This window comes from Alosa pseudoharengus, unplaced genomic scaffold (genome assembly GCF_046254945.1).
Source record: "Alosa pseudoharengus isolate Yale_2024_CS ecotype anadromous, Long Island Sound unplaced genomic scaffold, YU_APseudo_1.1 YU_APseudo_1.1_scf_8, whole genome shotgun sequence".
In the NCBI taxonomy this organism is placed as follows: domain Eukaryota; kingdom Metazoa; phylum Chordata; class Actinopteri; order Clupeiformes; family Clupeidae; genus Alosa; species Alosa pseudoharengus.
Window position 1 is genome coordinate 32,294,712 of NW_027468870.1, and position 25,411 is coordinate 32,320,122.

A 25,411-nucleotide genomic window follows, 5' to 3' on the forward strand; every position below is an offset into this window, starting at 1 on the left:
AGAGTGGTGCGAGGACGGCGACCCGGCAGTAGGTTACCGTGAAGTGAAGGCTGCAACAGCGTGAGCGTGACTGGCTCCGATATGCAGAGATTAGCGATGAAGCGACATGCAGCGGCCCTGACTGAAGGACGCACAGGTCTGAACAGCGCAGCGAACGAGCGCGGTAGGATTGTAACAAGTAACGCCACTGAGGGCAGAAGGGGCGAATGTAAAAATGCAGAGAGCCCAGGTCCACGCGGAAGCCTGAGCTAGAACGTCAAAGTCGGCGTACTGAGAAGCAGAAGCAGTGTTAGGTGGTACATATTTAAAGAGCCCGTTGAATTCCTATAGGCTAGCGCTGATTGAATGAGTGAATGATCAGATGCAGGGCTTTCCCGAAGTAGGCAGCTAAGATTGGCTCCGTGTAAGCATGGGAGGAGAAAGGCTACACTACGAGTCTTCCTAGTAGAACTTTCGCTGAAGCTATCATTTACATATAGAATATACCAAATATATTATTATTATTATTATTACCACCGCTTTGGCGCCCCCACGGTGCTGCGCCCCTATGCGCCGCATATAGCGCATACCCACTTTTTGCGCCACTGGGGAGCATGTGTTGGCTACTTACTACCCATGGTGTTTAATTAGAAAATAGTTTTTGCCTAGTTATGGAATTAGCTTTAGTTAGACTTCAATCAAGATAGGGGCCCAACTTTAAATGTGTAGGTGTAATTTCCTACCTACCATACAGTATGTATCCAGTTCCCTAATAGCAAACCCAGAATGAGTAGCAGACTTTAAGACTTTAAGCGAAGGAAAGCTGAGGAGTGAGAGAGGTTAAACCATCCCTTCGCCGTGAGCCGCTGCTTTTACATGTTGTTAACCACGATGGGGCCCATACAAACGCGGATCGAGATGAGAAGAGATGAGCGCACCCTCGGCTCGGCTCGGCTCGCTCACAGAGCGAGAGAGCAGCAGCAGCGGCACTGATTTCACGTCTGGCTACCGCTCACCTCATGCATAATGCACCAGGATCCACTCTCCTCCCGCCTCCACTCCAGCTAAGCGGCACAATGGAGAGAGACAACGGTCTCCCACAGGTACGAGCCTGAGCAGCACTCAAGCACATTCCCACAGCTTCTCTGAATCAGAGTGGAGATTAAACTGCACCACTCACACAAGCAGAATGCACCACAGCAGTGCACAAGCACAGTCTCCATATTGAAAGATGTCTATAAGCAAATGGTGGTGGGGTAAAAAACATGGATGGCACAAAAAGTGTTTTGTACTAATTTAGGCATATGCATGTCTGTGGTGTTTTTTTGTTGAATGTGTTTTATGAACTTTTTTTAATCCACTCATTGTGAGAATTTGAAGCAGGCGGTTTTAAATGTGCTCAGAAGTGGTAATTGTCTTGCTGCTCTTGTTGAGCACTTGCCACTTTTCCTTCAGTAAAAGGGCATCGTCATGGGAACCATTTAGCATCTCATGCCTGTCCAAATGAATGCAGAGGCTTGTTTATTTCAGATTGAAACACTTCATATGAAAACCTTTTAATGCTACTGAATATAAGATACCTAGAATTTGCTGGTCCGACATAATGGTTCGGTGTTTCCATCTAGTTGTACTTGTGGGTTTAATATAAGGCTAAATTCTGAAGCTTCAGAAAATAATGTCCACTTCGGAATGAATAGTTTCCAGCTCACAACATGGGGATTTGAGAATTTCAGATCACAGCAATCAACTCTCCAGTCTGTTTAAATACCTTTCTGAATGGGCTGTAAAGTGCCCAGAATTAATGAATGTCTTAAGCACTAATGTACCAAATACAGCTAACAACTTCATAACATATTGTTCAGACTTCATAAAACAAAGACGTGACTGGATCTGACTGCATTCTCTGCTGATTACTGCATGTTAAAATAAAATTACTGACTCATATGTGTTTGGCCTACAGGGGTCACATCAAGACTACTTCATGGTGACATGTGACATCAAACATTGAAGTTTTCACAATCTGATGCAAATTATGGCAGACAGTTTCTGCCAAAGAGATGTGTATCTGACAAATGAAATAACAGCTCAGAACATAATTCAAAAAGGATCCCTATGTATCCAGGGTTCCCACGGGTCATGGAATTTCTGGAATATCATGGAATTTTATTCCAGACATGAAATTCAGGGAATTGTATCATATCTGGGGCAAAGTGGAATATCAGGGAATTTTGTTGTAGCAGTTTAGAATATACTTGTCAAAATACAAATATATTTCCACACAGAATTTGTGTCTCTGGTTAGCTTTACTGCTTGTTTGAGTGATGATGGCTAGCCCAACTTTGTTTATTCAATGCCAATTTATTCATATTCCACTCTAAAAAAGTCAAAGATTCTTGAACGCTGCGCGGCTGCTCTGAAATCTTATCTCATTATATGTCATGAAAATTCAGGGGTTTTGTCAAAGAAAAGTCATGGAATTGTACACTTGTCTTAGAGTGGGAACCCTGTGTACCATCCTGTGTAAAACCCAACTGTGAACCCTGTTGAGGACACCTTAGCTGTTCACGGATGATAAACAGATGAACAAGAGTTTGATCTCTAAAAAAACTCTTCTATATTAAACATCCAGCCAGACCAGCTGGGGGGCAAGTCAGGACCAAAGGGGGCAATTTATCAGTGAGCGTGTCCGTCCTCTAAAACAGGCCCCGGGGAAACAAATCTCCCTGTCAGGCTTTAACCCTGTGCGCCAAGTCAGCATTATTTTTCACCATGTGCCCGTGATTGCAGTGGGAGCTGTCAGGTTGCATGAGAAGCTTATGCCTGAAGCTTGTCTGGCTTTGACAACGCGTTTGCATCACAGTGACTTCGCACCATTAACAACTGAAACCACATTGTTGCCGATGTTGCTGCGCAGAAGCGAGAATTGTACTAGTCACCTGTGAAACTGCATTACCAGTGCCATTCACTATGATCACGCATGCACACAAGTTTATGACAAAAACACAAACATTTACACTTCCGAAAACATACATTTACACTTCCGATATAGCAGAGAAGGAAAGCAATATGCAAAAATCCGCCAGGATCAAATTTATGTCACTGATGCTTGCTTACAAAGGGATGGCTGGGTCTGCTCCTTAAATGCTCTCATAGAGGCTTATGTTGTAACCCTCAGCCGCTACATTCCTCCAAGGAACGTCGTCTGGCATGGTCACCCCTACACCAGTTGCGGCTGGTGGTTATAAAAAATAACGGAGGAAGGAAGGTGCGCTTGATTGGTGTTAGTGGCAAATGTGAGATTGTGATGGTGTTGGTGGCATATGTGAACAACAGAGTATGTAGACCGCCTACCCAGACACATTTATAGCAGCAGTAGGCTATACTATGTAGCATTTTAACTGGCAATGTTGTGCAATAAATGCTGTTCTGACATTCTCAGGGATCGTCTGACCTACAGTAAGGAGCTAGGCTAGCATGCAGTAGCCAGAAAAGTTGTGGGTTCAATTCTTGGCTTCCACCATTGTGCATTTGAGCAAGGCACTTAACCCCAAATTGCTCTCAGGGACAATGGACTTCGTAATATAATTGAATATAAAAGTCACTTTGGTTAATAGTGCTAAATTAATAAATGTAAATGTAAATAAATGTAAATGTTGGTCTGGGAAGTCAGGGAAGATATGTAGGTCTAGTTATGAAATACTGTTTTCCAGATGTGCAAAATTATGGAAAGTCTGGAGGTTTTGCTCAAAGTAATACATTTGCAGAACAGTCTATAATACTAAAAATATATAGACACTTGTATTATAAAACCATGTAACTCTTTACCATAAAAAATAGACCTTAAAGCGATGGTTCGGAGTAATTTCACCCTAGGGTCCTTTGCACCATGACCCCGAGCCAAACACCCTCCCAGAACCTTTTTTCCCTTGGTCGAACCCTGGTCGAGTAGCGCTATCAAAAACTAATGACGTTCTGTGATGGAACCAACTTTTATCTCGTAAATTACCCCACTAATAATGCCCTGAATGGTACGACACTTCTGCAGTAGTACAACTACGACATTTAGTCCAATAACGAGGCATTAGAAAGTTTGTAAGTGCACCAGGAGTTTATTTAAATAAGACTTGCCTGATTATCTGCTACCAGAGCCCGTCTACGGAGAGCCTTGCCACTCCGTATTAAGTCCCATTGTACCGAATTTTGGTTGCAGTTCCACCAGAGTTCCACTGGGGGCGATCGCCATGAGTGCAGAATGAATGGGAGTCAATGGAGCTAGACGGCTAAATTTGCCTCTTTCACCTGATTGTCGTTGACAAATCTCAGATTTGATTGTAGTTTGTATAACTTCAACATGGGTTATAGGTCAAAAGTTGAATGAACGAGTACTTATGTCCTTTTGATTTCTTACAGGTTGGGTCGTTGTTGCCCATAACACGCTAGCATTGTGCTAATGAATGACGTCATTGACACGTTTGAAAGGCTTTTTAGAACAATTAAGTGACGTTAAAAAATATAATACTCAACCAAGTGTATTTTCTTTGCCTCCCCTTTCGAAAACAATATTCAAATTACTTGTAAAAAAATTATATCCCGAGAAAAGTGGATTTTGAGGGGTACAGCTCCATAGACCTCCATGCATTCTGCACTCGTGGACGAGCGCCCTCATGTGGAACCACAGAAGGAACTGCAACCAGTTCAGAACAGTTTAGAAACCGGAAGTTTTCCGAGAGTGGCAGTTCTCCCCTTATTAGACATTGGACATTCTCTGCTGCTACTATACCGGTGCATCGACGTTTCTTCCGTGATTTGGGAAAAGCCTGTAAAAGTCCTGGCAGGAAGCATGCATAAGGATGTAGATCCAGGAATGCACTAATATTTTGTTCGTAATCCAGTTTGCAACAATTATTAGTTATTACTAAGTTGTAAACACTTCGGAAAAAAATATTTAAAACTGGATATACCAAAAAACGTTGATGTAATCGCTTCCTGCAAGGACTTTTACAGGCTTTTACCAAATCACGGAAGAAACGTTGACGCAGCGGTATAGTAGCAGATAATCAGGCAAGTCTTATTTAAATAAACTCCTGGTGCACTTACAAACTTTCTAATGCCTCGTTATTGGACTAAATGACGTAGTTGTACTACTGCAGAAGTTTCGTACCATTCAGGGCATTATTAGTGGGGTAATTTACGAGATAAAAGTTGGTTCCATCATGACTGCAGAACGTCATTCGTTTCTGACGGCGCTACTCGACCAGGGCTCGACCAAGGGAAAAAAGGTTCTGGGAGGGTGTTTGGCTCGGGGTCATGGTGCAAAGAACCCTAGGGTAAAATTACTCCGAACCATCGCTTTAAATGTGGTTATTTGTAACATGCAATTTTTTTATAAGGTTACAAAAGAATGTAGACTGATGTAAATATTGAGGGTCACCATCATGGACGGATTATGAACTTTCGGGCCCCTGGGCCCAGATGTATTAAGTGCTCCCCACTAATTTGTCGCATAATGTGGAAGGGGGGTTTGGGGGTCCTCCCCCAGAATTTTTTAAATTTGTTTGATGTAATTTCCTGTATTCTGGTGCATTTTGGGGATGGCCAATACTAAATTCAATCAGATTCATAGCCTACATCCTGATGTGTTGATATTGAGGCAATGATTCCATGCAAAGGCTTGGGCTTCAGGGCCCCCTGACACCTTGGGCCCCTGGGCCTGGGCCCGGAAGGCCCGTGCAGTAATCCATCCCTGGTCACCATGACTGTAGTGTAGAGACTCATGTCTGGTATAAATACTGATCAGGTTCCTGCTATGAAGGAAGAAAAGGGAGTTAGAGATAAATGGCTTATTCGAAGCCATGTAACACTATTGATGCTTGATAGTGGGCCGAGAGATATTGTAAAACCGTCTTTACGATAAATGGGCCGCGCAAACCCAACAAGCATGCCGCTCCGTGATTGGCCGGCCCAAACGGCCCACGAGGGGCCGCGGCCGTTCTGGCATCTGCCCAAATGCCAGACCGTCCAGTCCGTCACTGCCTCCCGCCCACACACACATCTTCACTGTCATCACTCACATACATCATACTCTGCTTGCAATAGTAAGTCCCTTCACCATACTTGCAGTACACTGCCCCCCCCCCCCCTCCCCTACATACACAGCACATTATTTCATCAGGAAGCTTCTCCAACACACATCCCCAACATACTTACAGCATACTGCCCCGCCCCCCCCCCCCCCCCCCCCCAATACACAGCACATTGTCTCATGAGAAAGCTTCTCCAACACACATATTGCACACTGCCCTCTCCCCACATACACAGCACACTATCCCATCTCCCTTGTCATCCCCCTAACACACACACCAAGACCCTTGGCAGTTGGGTTAGCCCCTTGAGCCGTGGATCTGCCCAAGGTTTCTTCCTTAGTAAGGGAGTTTTTCCTTGCCCCTGTTGCTCTTGGGTGCTCCTTGTTGGTGCCCAATCCTCCCCCACCTTTCTTATGCAGCCCTTGCCACTTAATCTACTAAACCCCTCTTCTACTGCACTTTTTACCCCCCCATCCATGGAGTATTATGCACTTTGGATTCTGGCATTATTCTCCTTTCTCCCTGGTTTTTAATAACTTTTGGAAGTCGATACCTACACCAGATGTTTTTCTCAGTCTGACCTATTGGTACAACCTAAAACACGGCAATAATTAACCATTTTCCTTGACAATGTTAGGGATTTACTTCAGTGCCTAATGCTTTCTAATGAGGCGAGTATCTCCAATATGGCGACGTCCAGATCTAATGACACGTCGTGCAAACCCCTAATAGCTAAGTGGGAATTTATACTCAAAAGGCAAATGTTATTGAAGATGTCATTAAAGGAATGCATCATGGTCTGAAACATTCATTAACATCCTTACCATCTTTTTTTGGAATATGAATTTTTGGAGCTTCCTGCTGCTTTGATCCTAACCTTTGCACTGTAATTCCATTGTACTCTTTATTTCATGAGCAATAAAACAAGCTTTCCGTTCAACACAAGATTCTTCGCTGTATGACTGCAGATAACGTTCTTGCAGAGCAGCTAGCTGCTCATTGGTTCACCGTTGCCGCTTAAAACAGCATTGGCATCATTTGTGCGTAGGTGGAAGGGCAAAAATTGTACTTGTAGTTTGGCTTAACTTACTGAACATAATATGCTAATTAAGTAATTTTTGTGTCAGGGGATGACACTTGGTACACTTGTACAGTTTGGAGCTCTGAACATTTTCAGATATAGAGCAATGATCGAAAGCCCTAGTGGTTACCAGGGCTGCACGGTTTTAAAAATACCGAGGTCCAAAAACTGAGGACCCCCATGCACCAACAATTGCACTAACAGACATTAAAGCTGCTGTTGGCAAGTCTGACAGATTGAGGGGACTTAGCCAAAATGTTTACAAACTCTCATGCCCCTCCCCCACTACCACCGAGCACCCTCTCATCGAGTTTGTGCCGTCAGATCTCACACAGCCCTGCTCTGATTGGACCAGAAGAACCGGGAGCTGTGGATTTTTGCAAAACAAATAACAGGCTCTAGGTGGAGGTATGTTTTTTTTTCTAAAACCGGCTGATTTATGTTGTTCTGTCGGGGCATAGTGTCGGTTTCAGTGAATATGGGAGAGAGAAAGGAAAAACACAAAGGCTACTATTGGCCAATCCTCTCCAATTCATTAGAATTGGACTCTGGGCGTTTGGGAACAGCTGAGGGAGGAGGCTACTTGAAACTGAGAGTTTCGGTCTTTGTGAGCGAGCCGACTTTTCAGTTGAGAGTAATTAACACCTTTTTGAACAATCTAAGCTGTGCTAACGTCAGAGGGCGGTCTACGCTGATTCATCATTAGCGAGACGGGAAGACAGCTACATGCAATTCCTGTCAGCATAACAATAGAGGCTGTTGCTGATGCGTCAGCCCTCGTTTCAGCCGTCCTCGTTTAAGACGGACGCGGTCAAGACGAGCAAGTTTACCTGTGCAAGTTCACAAGGCTGGCAAAGAGCTTGACTTGATCCTCACTCGGAACTGCAGTACAGACACCCTCATGGTGACGCCTCTCCCTCTTTCTGACCACTTCTTCATCCAGTTCAACGACAGCCTGACGGAACAGCCTCCGGTTCCTCAGCCGATGGTCACGTTCCACCGCAACATGTCTCCAATACACTTTTCCTCTGTGGTTGCCTCCGGTCTACCTCCATTCAACACCTTCTCCTCTCTGGAGGTTAATGAGGCCACAGACTCGCTCTGCTCCACACTGAGCTCGTGTCTAGACAAGCTGTGCCCTCTTACTATAAGGCCAGCTCGATCCAAACACTCTCATCCATGGCTAAATGATACCCTCCGATCGCAGCGCACCAAACTCAGAGCCGCGGAGAGGAAATGGCACAAATCCAAACTAACTGATGACCTCAAAACCTACCAGACACTCCTAACCTCCTTCTCAGCCAGCATCACTGCTGCTAAGACAGCTTTCTACAATGACAAAATAAACAGCGCTACAGACACTCAAAAACTTTTCTCACCCTTCAAATCGCTACTCAACCCTCAGCTGCCTCCTCCTCCATCCAGCCTTACTGCGGATACCCTTGCCTCATTTTTTACAAACAAAGTGGCGGCAATCAGCAGTCAATTCTCTACATGCCCACAAAACGCATCAAACTCAGATACTGCACTCCTACAACCTCTAGGGGCTGCTGGAACATCTTTTTCAGCATTCGCGCCTCTCTCCGAGAGTGTAGTATCTACACTCCTGACATGTAGTCGTCCTACCACATGCTCATTGGACCCTATATCTACGAGCCTACTTCAGTCCATCAGCCCAACCATCGCACCAGCTATCACACATGTGATCAATGCCTCGCTAACTTCTGGCACATTTCCAACAGTGTTCAAAATGGCCCGGGTAACACCGTTACTTAAGAAAACTTCTCTCAACCCTGCTCAAGTCGAGAACTACCGCCCTGTCTCTCAACGGTTTCTATGCTTCACTGGTTTAACGTGATGAGAACGGTACAAACTTAACTGATGGGTTACTGATCTACAATTTGAATCCACTTACTTTTCTGACTGTGACATGATTTAAGCATACAGCAAAGTCCTGTAAAATATGTAATTTTAATGTAGCCCAAAATGAAAGGCTATTAAAAAAAAAGTCAGACAAGGCTTTCTGCCCTACCAAAATGTATGGTCACCGCACGCTACTGCAAAAACTTGAAATTTGTATTGTGCACCATGTGGTTAATCCTACCGAATTTGTAATTATGTATCGGCTGTTATAATTGCCGATACCGATAGTATGTGCGTGCCTGTGTGTGTGTGTGTGTGAATGTGTATGTGCGTGTGTGTGTTTCTGTCTGTGTGTGTATGTGTGCGTGCGTACATGTGTGTGTGTGTATCTGTGCCTGTAGATGTGAGTGTGTGTGCAGGTGTGTGTGTGTGCATGTGTACGTGTGTATATGCGTGTGTGTGTTGATATATGTATGTGTGTTTGCAAGAAAGAGTGCATGTGAGACAATATCCTCTTCCACCAACCATTCGCACAGCACCACCATCTACAGGCCAATAACTGTACAGTCACTAAATGTACACATAACTTAATTTTTTTAGGAAACTGCATGGAGCTATGTGTTAGGTGTGGAGGAAAAGTGATCATTAAACAAAAAGGTCTTGAGATGTGCTTTGAGGAAAGGAAGAGTTACACGTCAGTTTGACAACATGAAAATATGCATGTTGTGAGTGAATAAATCATTTATTGCGAACTAAAAACATACAAATCACATAAGAAAAATGTTCAGAATCAGATGATCTCTTTAAAACAAAAAATCTTCTTAAAAACTCTAGTTATCGGAGGAGACTGGCCTTAGTGGCTCTGTCTCCCTGACCTTCCTCGCCTCCATCCTCTTCCTCGCTGCCCTCCTCCGAGCTGTGCATGACGGCCGTGCTCAGAGCCCGCAGGTCGCCCAGCACCGACAGCAACGTGTCTGAGAGATGACAGGGACAGTCAGAGAGACAGGGTACAAGATGATCAGAGACGCAGCGTCCTGTTAGCAAACGTTCACATGTCAAAAGAGGGCAACACTGACGGGCAACACTGCAGAAAACAACGCTGCGTGAACTGGAGGCATTAGGAAATAAATAGTTGTTTACTCAGTCGGCCTCAGAATTCATTACCACTAACATTGTTTGCCCTTTGTCTTACTCTGTTGGCTGACAAATATGCCCCCGTTTAAAAAAAAAAAACAAAACAAAGTATTTTTCACCCATGCTGTGTTGTTGGGACACTGTTGGGATAAAAACCATGAGAGCAGAAACACGGTTACCGTGAGCCTGGGGCTGCAGCACCGGACTCTCCTCCTTCTCCCTCTCGCGCTCCCGCTGCTGATCTGAGGCCTGTGAGGGGCGGCGCGCCGCGCCCCTGAGTCTCCTGTACTCGCCCATCAGCTTCTGCTCGTGCACCACCGCCTGCAAGATCAATCACAGGAGCGAATCAAAGGACAGAGCGACTCGGCACGCGCTGCCTATCTCCTGGAGCTGCCTCCAGGCCCCGCTGTCTGAAGAGGACTCTGCTGCTCCAGGTTGTCTCATCTAAAAAGGAACCTTCTCTTTTTGTCTCTCCCCTTGACAACATCATCACAGGTTTGCTCGAGGTGAATTTTTTAACCGTGATTTCTCTAAACCTTCTTGAGAAAATATTTTTGCCTCATTGTTAAAGCCAAAACGTATATAGGATCAGACTAAGCTGCTGTTATTGAATTCTTCTGGCTGATGTAAGAGCACAAATATCTGTTTACAAAGAAAATGGAGATACTATCCAGTGACAGAAAGTTCCACAACAAACAAACTTGAGCCGGTTCAAGCAAAAGTACAGTATGTGGCAAAAACACAGCAGGACTTTTAACTCCTATAAGATCTTGTCACTGGAGTTTTTTAGTTCTCCTCAGCAGGTAGCTCCAGGCTGCTGGTCGAACTGAAGTACAGAAGGAGGCCAGTTCACCGACTGCATACATATGAAGGTGTGTGGGTGGCGTGTGATTATACGTTTACTCACAAGCAGCAGGTTTCTGTCTTTGTCCTTCTCTTTGAGCTGCTTGTTGAGCAGAGCGATCTCTTTGAGGGCATGCTCACTCTGGAGCGCGTGCGCCGCTCTCTCCTGCTCTCCAGCCCTCTCCGCCTGGCGCTCACACTGCCGCAGAGCTACCACTGCGTGTATAGAACACACACACACACACACACACACACACACACACACACACATATACACACACACCCAGACACACACACATACACACACACACACACACACCAGACACACCCACACTCAGACACACACACACACACACACACACACACACACACACATTAATGGACCTAATTTTAAAGGGCAACACACTGTGCACAAATAGCACATCATCAAAGGGAAGAATCAAGAAGAACTAGACTGCATTTCCGGCGGGAACTGCAAAAGTGTGCTTGCCCTGGTCCGGTCACCAACATGAGCAGACAGTGGCATACGCTATGCTGAACCTGGCTTGATCCAAGCATTCTAACAGTGCCTTTCAGTGTTGGAGCAGTGGCAATACCGCAAAAGCTCTAGGAGAGGGCTATTCAACTATTGACTTGTGGGGTGAATGCGGCTCGTTGGATTTTACCTGTGGCCTGCCTTTGAATTTAGCTTCTATGACTAAGATCAAATCAATAAAATAAAACAACAGCAGTGATTGGCTGCAAAAATAAATAATGTCACGTGTCTTGCACCTCTCAAACTGGGCTATCAGGTAACCTAGAAGAATTGAAATGATGAAATATGACTAAGGAATTCAAATGCTGCTTGTTTGTCAGGATACTTTTTCACTGATTTATTTTCAAAATATGAGCTATGAGTGTGAATGTTATATATTCCATCCCCTAATTCTGTTTTACTGGTTTATTTGACAAATAATCTATATGGATTTGCTCTATAAAGACCTTATGTCTGTTTGGGATTGTTTTGAGAGCCTATTGATGTATCTCAGAATAAAGTAATGTCCACAACATTAGTGATGTTTTTTTTTTGTGTGTGAATGTATTTTACTTAACTCATTGAATGTAGCTGAATACTCATGAACGCATGTCTCTAATAGCCACAATAGGAGTAATTTTAGCAACACCGTATTTTGTGTGGCCCATAACGACCCAGTGGATCATGAAAACGTGCCAAAATTCCCATTCCTTGCTTGATGTTGGTACATTAATCCCATTCAGATTGCCACTTATCTGTGATGTAAGAGTTCAGTATAGGTTTAAGGTCTGGGGCACGGATTTGACATCTGTGACTTCTTCATTGAGGACTTGCTTAGCAGCACTGTCCGCTTTCTCATTTCCCCTCAGACCAACATGGCCTGGGACCCAGCAAAAAACTACACTGAAGTTCTGGTTCTTTAGACGTTGTAGTTGATCAAGCTCAGCTTTGGTTGTACTTTTTGCGTGACATTAAAGCCTACTGGAAAGATTTTTAATTGCAATTTAATTGAATGCAATTTACTTTTACGATTAAATAAAATTAATTTATCCCTCTCACCCATAGTTTTCTATTTATTTACAAATGTACATAGGCCTACTGTAATTACATTTATACATAGTTATTCTACTGATCTTCATACTATTCATCCTGCACATAGACTTATTCTTACTACTCTTAAGTTGTTGTTTCTCCACTACAATGACACTGTTTCCACACTGCACATAGCTGTATGTTATGTACATTTCTGTTATATATTTGTCAAATTGAATATCCATAATTATTCTGTTTTATTATATTCTGTTAATACACTGCCTAAATCTATATTATTATTTCTACTATTATACTGTTACTGCTACATCTACATGCATTATTCTACTTATTGTATGAGATAACTGCTAATACACTGCACATATTTATATTTAATTCATATTACTCTAAACCACCTTCTGTAAATCAACTGTATACTACTGTCTACATTGCACTATATTTCTTGACCTGTCTCTGTATATTTCATCACCTTTCTATACTTTGCATCACATTGCATGCATACTGTAGCTACATGAATCACAGCTAAGATCCTTGGTTGCTATGAAGGCCAGTCGTTCTAAATGGATGGTTGCTATGGCCAAAGGCCACAGTTATCTCTGCCGTTGTCAAGCGGGCATATCCTAACTTTATCTTATTTTAAACATCTCTATTTTACTTAGCCTACTTCCATACAGTGAGTCCCATTAAGAAGTGGCCACTTCATTCGTGCTTACCGTGATTCATACAGCAGCATTATTAAATTAATCTGTCACCATATGCCTATGCCAACGTTTGCAAAGAGGAGAATCTTTTAATTTGATTCACAATGAAACGTTACATTTAATGTACATGTAAACAATGAGTAGGCTAGTTTTGGTTGTTGTTGGTGGTGTTACTGCATCCCTTAGTTATTATGCCTACAATGCAAAATTGTTCCCTCGTGATTGTTAGACGCATTTCAAAACATCGCGACGTGAAATGCCACCACAAAACATTGTTTGTGAATCGGTCTTATTAGGAGTCCTCGCTTAAGCTGTCACAGACTCAGGCGCTACTTCCTGAATTACTCTTAGTAAAAAAAAATAGGAGTCCTAAAGTTACGAGTGACGAAGTTACGAGTACAAGCATATCAAGCAACATAAATCTCATAACGTTAACGTTACAGCAACATCTCCTCCCTGACATAGCTAGCTAGCTTCTAGCCACACAAGAAATGAATGATTTTAAATCTCCGCTTAGCATTCTAATAACAGAAGGGGCACATTTATGTTGACCACTACAACATGACTCATTATGTCTGTAACTCTATAAAACACTTACTTTCATAAATGAAGCACGCCATCCAGCACATACACATGGAAACCGATATTTTAGGTACTTGGCCACGAACTCAAAACGTGTCTCCCTGAAGCTCTTCTAGAATCTTTGCTCTGAAGGCTGCGTTGCTATGGCAACATCAAATAAACGGAGAGTCTTTTCAAGGTATTTTCTGCTTGTACTGTCGTCAAATCCATGCTTTGAGGAAAAAATTCTTTTTATCATAGTTCCCTCTTCAATGAGCGATTACCAGCTCGTTTTTGTAACAGAGATAGCTGTTTATTGTCCCTAGGTTTACAGAAACACCTATTCATATTAATACGTATGGAAATCAAGTTAACGCTGCCGACCACTGTTTGTCTATTACATGGCCCAGAATGCCTTGCATGTCTTTACAACAAAACAACACAGTAAAACCTAAATGCCCGTAAACATATGCATTTGCATACTTGTAACATTTTTAATAATACTCTCCCATCATGATATGTAACAATAATGAAAAATTTTATTTGAATACCGTCAATGTGAAAACAACTCTATTATGTAAGCTATATATAGCTACCGTTCTCCTTGCGATTTCAGTTCGTAAGTCCATACTATCCCATGGCAGAGCAAGGATTTCATGATTGGGCAAGGTTGCCTGGAGACATTGTGGATACTCAGAGGCATTGATTGAGCATACTCGACAGGAGTTGTGATAGAAGGTGAATGGTGGAAAGGTGAATGGGGAGAGTTACCAAATACCTGTGGGTGGTTTGCCAAATGATGGAAACTTTTGGAATATTTCTTTTTTTTTTTTAGCTTATGCACCCTCACACTGGAGTCCCCAGTTCATATACAAAATTTGGTATCGATATGTGACAGTGTTCCTGTGATATGGACGACTTCCTGTTTCGGAGCTTCGCCGCCGATTTCGTTTGGCTGTGACGGGCAAACGCTTTCGAAAATCAAAAATCCTTCTAGTAACTTTTGTGAGGCTTGGTCCAATGATGATGTACGTCAAGTTTCGTGGCGTTCGGACCAAATTTGTGACCTGTGAAAATTTAGTTTCGCTTTCTATTCAATCCAATATGGCGGACGAACGACACGCCCACTTGACGTCATCTTCTCGAGCAAGTTACACCGGTACTGCCCGGACGTTTTAAAGTTGGAACGGTGTCTCTGTCTCAAAGGGCCTAGGCACAGGGAGAAAAAATTTAAGGGAGACGGGAATAATAATAATATTAATAATAATAATAATAATAATAAGAAGAAAACTTAAGAAGAACAATAAGTGTGCTGCTTTGCAAGCACACTTAATTATTTGCATGTTGTACACACTAGGATGCTAGAGTAGCACAAAGCCTTTCTGGGAATATTATGTACTCAGAGCAAAGTGAATAATCCAAAAGGGCAATAAACCCAGCAAGATTCAAATATTATAAGGTAATTTAGGAAATGATCAGATGAAATTAATTTACTCTCTTTTTGCGCTTCCATGTTCAAAGCAAACCAGGTGACCAGCGGGCTATAGGATATAGCAATTTGGCAACATTTACCCTACCCTAAAGGCAGGGTAAGCGATGATAAGAAATGTATAACTCTTTGCACTTTCTTCTTCTTTCTAATATCTCCTCACGATCCACTAGCTCTCCATTCTCTCTGTGTAGAGATTAGATTAGATTAAAAGTGCCTGTCAGACCTTGAAAATCAAGATGCAGGTTACATCTCAAAGAGGGAAGTGGCAGAGGGCCGTGAATATGAAAAGCTTAAATTTTTACCAGACACACCCAAATGAGGTGAAGGTCTGTCTTTCAAAGCGCTTAGGTCTGTGAACTTGTTATCAAAGCGCTTAGGTCTGTGCACTTGTTATCAAAGCGCTTAGGTCTGTGCACTTGTTATGAAATTACCAAAGGAAGGTGCCCTAGTGATCAAAACACCTTTACACAATCGAAACGCTAGCGATTGTTGCAAAAGTGTGTATAATGGCAGAGCCGGCGAAGAAGCAGCGAAAACCCTTGACGGAAGATGCAAAGAAAAGGAAGAGAGCTTCAGACTGAGCGAGGGGGAGTTTCATAGAGAAAAAGCATCAGGCTTGCCTGGTGTCCCTTTAAAGCAATAAAAATGTCTGCGCCTAATGGCTCCAGCTGTCGCATAACTGGCTGGGGCACCTGCACCGTACGCCGGCGACCCGGGTTCGATTCCCGCCCCGTGGTCCTTTCCGGATCCCACCCCTGCTCTCTCTCCCATTTGCTTCCTGTCACTCTCCACTGTCCTATCATTAAAGGCATAAAAAAAAAAAATGTCTGCGCCTGAAGTTATCAGACATTTATGAGGACGTCACACATATACTGTAGTCTCATTGCCTATTTTCAAACCTTAAACATAGCAGCTCACGCCTGAATTCAGGCACGGTGCCTGAACACAGGGATTAAAGTGAAAAAAAATCGTTTGACTGAACTTTTTTCAGGCCATAAGTCATACGTTGTTCATATCTACCTATAGAGATAGCACCCCTTTTGCGGTCGCGACCTATTGGTTTTTAATGTACAAAAAGATGCAAACAGCAAAGTAAAGGGAGTATTCGCCTTATTCACACAGCGGCCATTGTTTAAACCAAAACGAGGCTACAGGGTACACTTACTATATAATTAATGCCACCTACAGGTGAATGCATAGAACATAACAATCCTATGGTTTGTGTACCCTGTAGCCTCGTTTTAGCCGCCAATGGCCGCCATGTGAATAAGGCGAATTGAGAGTGTAATTGATTGAGATTGAGTTTTCCTGATGAACAAAAATATATTTTAGTACCATCCCTGACCATTGCTGATTAGCCATTGCTGTTCTTTTCTACTGCAGCAATATTGTAGAAAGGCTTTAACACACTCTTATTTAATTACTTCAGGCCAAAAGTGTTTAAAGGGGAGATTTTTTTCTTGTTAATATGCAATTCAACACCAAGTAAAATCTATAAAATCAAGTTTGCAAGACTTCCCATTTCCTCATCAAAGTAACAAATCAGAACATTCTAGATATTGTTCATATTTCCATTTGTTGCCTCATCCGCATTTAATGAAAACATGGTAATTTTGAGTTTTACAGACAACTCAGTTTTCCAATGAGCAGCAATACTGTGTGTGCTCATGCAGGAGGACTGCGCATTTGTAACGACAATCTGGAGACGGCGCTTTTGTCTTCAGCAACAGATTGTATAAGGTTGACAAGAGGTTGCGATATGGTTAAGGACAGGTCGTGTTGCGCTATGAAAGAACATGCATAGCCTACTTTCTAAACGTAAAAACGGTCAGCCATAGATAAACGTAGCCTACCTCTGTCGTGGTGGCTAGTTGCACCAGGTAGGGAAGATGTCCTGAAGTGCACGAACGTTAACCTTATGGCGGTCTTCTGATTGGTGGCGTGCTAAAACGTTTTCCTATTGCATCCATAAACAATTTTCTTGCAGCGAACCGCGCAAAAGCAAACTCCTGGCACTTTAATTTCTTTACACCATGGCTTGTTAGTTCTCCCCCGTTTTCATCAGCTGCCCATCTGCATTTATTTTTTAACTTTTGACACCTGCCTTCCTTTAGCAACAACGCATCCATGACAGCTAGTGGCCTTGCCAAATAGACGCACACAAATCATGACGCTAATATGCGAGGTTCTGGTAGGCCCACTGGTTATGGTTTTGTGCTATAAATTAATAATATTTTATAGCAAAGTTTTAAGTTGACTATTTTAATTGTATGGTTATTTTTTTGTCAACATACACTCACAACCTATTGTCGTTAAAAGTGAGGCCTAAGCAAAATAGGCTACAAGGCTGTCTGCGTCACAAACACGACTGACCCCCTTACTCGACACGCTCAGTCAAAACCTTCCGTCGCAAATTGTGAAAAACATTGTTGTATGTCATAACAGACGGGATAATAAATTGCATAGGCTACGGTTTATATTGCGTCGCTTTACACATAATGTTAGTTGCATTGATTAAAAACTGTAACAATAATAGTAGCCTACATCGGGTGGCATAGCAGGCTATCTGTTCAAGTCATAGGTGACACCCAAAATGAATGACCTCCCCTGACAAGAGTTCGCGATAGTAAGTGTCTACATTGATGCACGGAAAGAACAAAGCCTCCGAATTCGCACATAGAGCTCACAATATCATATCCAAAAAAGTTAAACGGATTGGCCAACCTCATCAGCTGTCTCGATTGTGTCACTATAATCCAACTTTTAGACCGTTATAGTCCTCCATACGTGTTCTTTTTTTTAAGCAAACGTCCGAGACAAGTGTGTAGCTACAACATACAAAGCGAAACTCATGGCTGACGTAGGCCGTATAGGACGTATCTTCTTGAGCGGTCACGGATTGAGACACAGAAAGTTCTCAAGAACACTATTAGGTCTTTAAACATTTACCTAATATTTGTAGTGGCCTTAAAAAAGGAAAAGCAAAGGTGACAGTCCCCCCCCCTCCTATTTTTTTTCTCATCGGATCTGCATCGATCTCAAATATGACATTTCTAAAATCAAATTGACGGAAATCCGTCCTATGACGGAGAACTTTAATCCTTGTGAACACTTTAAGCACTGCATATCTATTAAGGTAGGTTCTGAAATGTACACAATGTTGGATGGGTGACTAGCTGTGCTGTGGCGGTGTGTTGACAGGGGTTTTACCTGCTTTAGTGTGCTCTCTTCGGGCCGTGTTCACTTGAGCCTCCATGGCTCTCAGCTGGGTTCTACACTGACTCTCCACTTCCGAGAGTTTCTGCTTGGATTCTGTGAGCAGGACACAGCACAGGTCAGGACTCAAAACAACGCTCAGTTCACATGGTTTTCACTAGAGGGCAGCAGCAGTGAGCTTCTGACTTCAGACAGAAAAAACTTGAACTCTCGGGGTGCGAGTTTGACCGCATATTCTGCCGACAGTGGCCATGCGCACTGTGGCCAGAGCGAAGTCAAATAATAAAAGATGGATGTATAGTCCCCGCCTTAATGTAGCTTCCTGTTACCTATTTCGCTGCCGAACCCAGGACCTCAGATTAGTAATTAGGAAGGAGTGGGCAGTAGTCAGTAGTCTTTGAGGTTATATCATGTCCATCATTTTCTATTCAACACAGATTCTTGTTTTTTATGCTGATTATAAAATCACACAAAAGTCCACAGAATTTGATCCTTCACATTTGAACTCTTTAGACTACATGCAGTATGTCTAATGGTGATGCATGATCTTAAAGTGGGTGGACAATATTGTTTTCCATTATTGTACACACACCTCTCACAGCAGACACAATCCACCAGGATTTCTCACTCTCTCTGGCAAAACTGAGATTCATCTTAAGAAGCTTTCGCATTGGCTCACCTCGCTCAGTCTCCTCTTGCTTAAGCTGAGCCTCCTCACGCAGCTCCGCGAGGAGGCCCTCCAGCTCCTGAGCACGCTCCTGCAGTTGCTGCAACTCCAGCTCTGTCTCCCGGCGACCGGTCTCGGAGCTCATAGCCTCTTGCTGACTCTCCAGCAGGGCCTGACTCAGCCGGCCAACCTCAGAGTCCACTAGGGGCAGCCACATGACATACAGGTCAGCTGGGGGAAACTCAATGGCCACACCAAGGGACTCATAACAGTAAAGAGAGGGATTCAGCTCCCAGATATGACGTAAAGTGAAAACATTTTCATAACAGTGCAAGGTTCTTCTGATAGAAGTGGCATTTACACCATGTTAACTAATTCAATTACATTTTATTTAAAATATGAAATATTTTAAAATATTCATAAAATATAAATATGCCCCAAGGTGCTTTCCAGAGCCCAGCTTGAACTTGAAGCCTCTGAAACTAATATAACATGACAACACGAAGCCAGTGCTGAAAGGGGATATGGGTGAACCCACTCTTCTCCTGCAGGTCGAAGAGAGCACTTTGAATCAGCTCTGGGGTGCGTTTGAGCTCCTGGGCCAGTTTATCCCTTTCCTGGCTCAACATTGCCACCTCTGCCTGGAGGTCAGCAATGCACCTTCTGTACACAGTAAAGAACCGTTTGGATGTTAAAATACAGTACCTCACCAAATGATCTTAAAAGTGATCTTATCTTTTCATATTCTATTTGCTTTAGTGCTTGACTGCTCCAGCATCCTGAAAAGCTGATTGTGTAAGCATTAGTACCTGTCTGAAAGGGTCTCTATAGGTTTTGCTGTCTGTTGGACTTTTCGTAAAGCTTCTCTTCTCATAAGTAGACCTGTACATGCAGAAAGAGTGGGTCATTTACATACTTTATTCAAACATAGAGTGTGGAGAGGACTCCCCATGTCAGTCAATACTCAATACCATCACCTGTATGTACATGAAATGTAAACTTAACTAGGATTCTATTTATTTTGGCAAATGTAAAACAAACAAGCAAACATACCTTGAATGGTATCAACTCTCCTTGTAGCAAAAGTAACTCTCTGTCCTAAGCCACTGAGACGACTCTGAGCATCTTCCATGTCAGCCATGTTCCTCTCGAACAGAACACCAAAGCTAAGACAGAAATATGAGGTGAAAGAGTTGTGTTGCTCTAGTTTTACGACCTATTTTGTACTTTTGTACTTCTGTTTGTACCTCTGCACATTCTCCGTGATATCCTTTAGGGCCTTTGTGCAGTTGTGCTTGTCCTGGCTCAGTCTATCCTTTTCCTCCCTGACACTGGCTAAATCCTGCTGCAGGGTCTGTTGAACACACAGAGATATATACAAACACATTGTAATTACGTTACTAATTACGTTTGTAAAACACTGCTTCTGGAAACTGCCACAAATTTTCATGAATGTGCTTCAAATATGCAAATGACTTGGAGCTTGTGTTGACCTAAGAAGCATGCAGTTTTGTGAGTTACATGAAAGCCTGCAGTGACAGTGGCTGGATATGTCTGTCAAGTAACGAGGAAATCGTAAGACAAAGACAGAGGCAGAGACCATGTCAGACTGACCTGTGTGTGGAGACACTGGAGGTCCAGCTGAGCCTGCCGGTCCTGCAGCGTGTGCTGAACCAGACTGTGCTGGCTCCTCTCTCTCTCCAAGTCCTCCTCCAGAGAACAGATCTACACACACACACACACACACACACAGACAGACATAGACACAGACACACTGTTCTGTTTTGCAGGAGAGTATAGAGACTTTTTTCGCACACTCCTTGTTTTTGTTGCACTTACCTGTTTATGCCCATTACCTTTTATTAATATCTTATTCCTCTCTCTGTTCTTTTAGCTCATTTATAAAGCACTCTGAATTGCCGTTCTGTGATAAACTTGCCTTGCCTTGCTTATAGAGCTTTAATCAGTGTAAAACTAACTACACAGTATGTAACCGCATCATTATTTTAATTTCAACTGAGAATGCGTATTGCAATCAAGTTATTGGGCCCAGTAATGAGCACCTGGGAGAGTCAACATTCATCATTAAGGCAGTACAGTCATCTGTGACATGCTGTTTGCTCCAGTGCATAAATTTTTATGCACAGGGCATAGCCACAATTAAGTGTAGAGGCTTAATGCTTGATGACACACACACACACACACACACAGTGGACTGACAGTGGAGTGCAGTGAGTTCTTCTCCCCGGTGAAGTGCAGGTCTTTGGCCCGGAGTTGCACTAGGAGCAGGAACACCTTGTGTCTCCACTGAGCCAGCACTTTGCTGCCTCTGCTGCTGCCTTTCAGTACAGAGCTGCAGTTCATCTGCACAAAACCCAACACATCTTCCAATTAAAGGGCTAACCTCAATACAGTCATGTAGTGCATGCACTGTGCATATGTTCCATTATACATTGCCATGTGTAGTATATTTTTTTAGCACAGTAATGTATGAACATTGTGCAAGATCAACAGCGCTCCACACACCTCTTCAGTGAGCTCTTTCTCCTGGATGGCTACAATGTCATTTGCAGACTTTAGTCTAATGTTTACAAGCTCCAGTGATGTCTGCAGGGCCTCTCTCTCCTTCTCCAGTGTCTGTAACACAATCACAACAAAAGCCTAAAAATCTAAACCAAAGACTACATTCACACTCTGCCTTGCAAACAGTCAGATCCAAAGGATAAATTGATGGTTGTGTTTACGTTCGTTCTCTACCTGTATCTTCTCTGTCAGCCTCTTCTGCTCTCCTCTCTCTGGAGTAAGTTGGCCAATGTACGTCCGAAGACTTTGAATTGTCTCTCCCTGAACCTCAAAGTCTTGATGCAACTGCCTGAGCAAAAGACAAAAGCAAAACAACATGATGATTATAAATCACAAGTTGCCCATGTAGTTATGCAGTAGCAATATTGTGCCCTGGGAAACCCATTCTGCCATAAGCCAAAAGAAACCTGTTCAACATAATGTACATTATTTGATTTGACTTTCCCTTATGTTTCCATAGCCTAAAAGTGGACATACCGTAGCTGTTCTCGTAGACCATCTCTCTCTGTGCTGATATCCTGCAAACGGCCCCTAAGTGAAGTCACTTCCTGGGTGACATCACTCAGTCTGAGCTGCTGGTCAGAATTCACCTGTTTCAAAATGGCCAATTCTTCTCTGTGGCCCACCGACATCTGTTCAATCTAAAAAGTCAGACACAGATTTTCCAAATTACAGTCAGTCTTGTGGTATGCACTGATGTTTTATGGTTCACTGGTCAACATAAAGACAACATCCAAAAGGACATATTCAACATAACGTTGACAGTTCTACATTCAAAGTGCTCCATGTTTAGACCAAACCTACAGCTGACCTGACTCTGATGTGTCTGAACGGCTCTCTCCAGCTCCTCTCGAAGTCTTGCTGCTTCTAAGCTGGCCTCCTCTTTGGCTTGCACACTCTGTTTCTGGGATTCACATGTGAGTCTCTGGACATCCTTACAGGAGGCTTCCAGCTCCCTCAGATACCTGTTCCGTTCCTCAGAAAAGTCCCTCTGGAGTTTGTCCAACTGTCCAACAAAACCATTTAGCAATATTTGCCAAACAAATTCAAAACTGTTAAGCTGAATTATGGGAAAAGTATTCATCACCACAGAGAGAGACATAGTAGTAGCAGTACTCCACTGACCTGAGAGAGGAGCTTCTCCCTTTCCTCTTTCCTCTGAGTCAACTCTAACGCATTCTGGGCCAGTTCAGCTTTACAGCGACACATCTCTGCATGCAACTCCTCCAGCTCATGATTTTGCCTGATATTTTAGGAAAAGGTTAGGTGTGACATAATCAAGTAGTATTCATGACCAGTTGACCAAACCAAACTTAAGACAAGTGTTATGGACCCACCAATAAACGTCAGTCAAACAGGGTAGTGGTTGGGACGGGTACAATTGGAATAGGCTACCTGTGAATAGTGCTTTCCTTGTCCCTCATCTCCTCCCTCTGTCTGACAGCATTGTCTCTCAGGGTCTCCACCTGGCCTCTTAGCCTCTCACTCTCTGCACGCAGCCTCTCAAGATCCAGACGCCACTCCGACTCCAGCCCACACCGCTCTCCACACCTGAGATGACAGTTCAAAATACACACCTTGCTCAGAGTACTCCAGAGTTGGTTTATATCTTAGAGATGTTAGTGGGCCTAATGCTTGAAGTTACCTAGCTGAGTGTGTGTTGTGCTGAGCCGAAGGTGACCGGTCCCTTTTTTCCTTGAGTCTCTGATTTTCTTCACGAAGCTCCAGTATCTCCTTGTTGGTCTGGGCAATGGCCAGCCATGGGTCCCCTGGCACAGTTGTGGATGGTAGGGTCCAAGGCACTGTTGTCGCAGCAAATCTCTGGGGTCCTGGCAATGACGAAGGAGTGAAGTGGTGGGCACGGTCTGTTACTGGTCCAGAGGAGAGCTGTCCTGGTATTGATGCAGATGTGGATTGGTGGTTCGTAATGAAATGAGAAGGTGGTATAAGATTCCTCTGAGTATCTCCTGGAAAAAGGAGTACAATTATTTTCACAGAAATGTCTAAGAAAATTGAAATTGTACGTCTGTGATCATTCTAGTCATGCGGTTTCCTATGGCAACTCATCCAAACACAGATAGCGGAATAGTGACAAATCTGCTTAACAAACTTTGCTAAGCTAAACTGCCAGCACAAATAGTTGAAATAAGTCAATTTGATTAACAGGAATGAAGCAAGCTGTTACTTACTTCCAACATTTGTTGATATGAAATCAGCTGGAGAAGTCAGCTTTTCGCCGGTATCGCGAAGATTCATTCCGTCTGCTTTTGCAAATAAGCAATACCTTGCTAATACATACCCTTACTTATAGAGAACGTAGATATCCAAGCATCTGTACAACGGCCAAAATATAACGATAAAGTAAACGCGCCATCAGCTTTGAAACGTTCCTTGAAAATACAGTCGGGACGTTACTTCCGTTTTCTCTTCTGCGCAGAAGCATTGGTTCACTTAAGTACCGCCCACCAGAGGATACAGGATTCATCTCAGAAGTGTGATAAAGGTTTGGCAAATTAATAAAACATTTTTTTTTAAAAGCAAAAATACGTGTACTAGAAAATATCTGTTTCAGCAGGAAATGTATGGAATACCATTAAAATACAGGGAATGTTGGTAGTATGGACTCTGAAGACAACTATTACACAGCATCATCATTCAGTGACACACAGGTGCAGCATGCTTGAACAATAAAACAAGTTATTTTATCTTTTGCTCAACAGTTGCTGCAAATTTATTAAATATTTCTTAATTCCAGATTAGTTTTAGGGTTCTAACCATTGTAATAGTATTCCGCAGGCATCAATGTAAGGATGAACCTTGAATAGACCAACATTTTTACAGTGGAAATTAGTCACGTCGTTACATTGAGACAAAATAATATAAGCTTAAAACAGGCATCCATGAGGTCAGTCAGAAATGATGAAGGTTGAATAGCCTAATGATCGAGTGGAGATAAGGATGTGCAGGGTTATTTTCTTATATTTCACATTTCACACATTTAACATTACTTGTGCTTGAGTATACAAATAACTGTATTATTGAATACTCTATTGAAGAGTTGAGACACTGAACATTATACTGACTTACTGTAGCACAAAGGTTCTAAACGCTTGAATAAAAAAGTAAACCGAGAGGAAAGTAAACTCATTAAGCAGCCATATGATAATACTAACGTTGGGCCTGTAATGAACATACACCTATTGAATACAGCCATTAAAAGAAAAGTGCATGGACATGGAATAAACTGAACTGGTCTAAAACTATTGGGTCAATTTATATAAAAGTAAGGATATCATAGGGAAGACATAGGATTGACACGTATTCCTAGTAAGTGCACATTTAATATTCATACAGGCTGTAGGCCTACAGAAATACCCGAGATATTTAGATCCCCAGATTATCAACAAAACAAAACAGATGATACAATCTCCTATCTTTCAAGTATGCCTAGAGTAAAAGAAAAATCTATTCTTATCAGATGTAGCAAGCATTCTTTGCCACACCTCCAGTTAAGTGGAAACAAAACTGTTTCATTGTACTATCGCTACAAGTCTGTTTCATTGTTTTATACCATTGTATTACAACATAGTAAATGTTACACGCAACACAGAGCAACATAAAATGCAAGATGGCCACTTACAAGA

General features: G+C 42.7%; 1 protein-coding gene across 1 annotated transcript; it reads right to left on the reverse strand.

Moving 5' to 3' along the window:
* Nucleotides 1-9,759: 9,759 nt before the first annotated feature.
* Nucleotides 9,760-24,159, reverse strand: cchcr1 (coiled-coil alpha-helical rod protein 1). The gene is made up of 19 exons (XM_076274328.1): nucleotides 23,957-24,159; nucleotides 23,413-23,734; nucleotides 23,163-23,318; nucleotides 22,893-23,010; nucleotides 22,579-22,773; nucleotides 22,245-22,408; nucleotides 21,942-22,056; nucleotides 21,711-21,821; nucleotides 21,405-21,548; nucleotides 20,799-20,909; nucleotides 20,432-20,538; nucleotides 20,238-20,350; nucleotides 19,994-20,066; nucleotides 19,723-19,847; nucleotides 19,197-19,385; nucleotides 18,512-18,613; nucleotides 11,048-11,199; nucleotides 10,320-10,461; nucleotides 9,760-9,980 (listed from the first exon to the last, which is right to left on the reverse strand). The coding sequence occupies exons 1-19, from the start codon at nucleotides 24,021-24,023 to the stop codon at nucleotides 9,841-9,843; spliced, it is 2,646 nt and encodes an 881-aa protein (XP_076130443.1). The 5' UTR covers nucleotides 24,024-24,159; the 3' UTR covers nucleotides 9,760-9,840.
* Nucleotides 24,160-25,411: the final 1,252 nt, after the last annotated feature.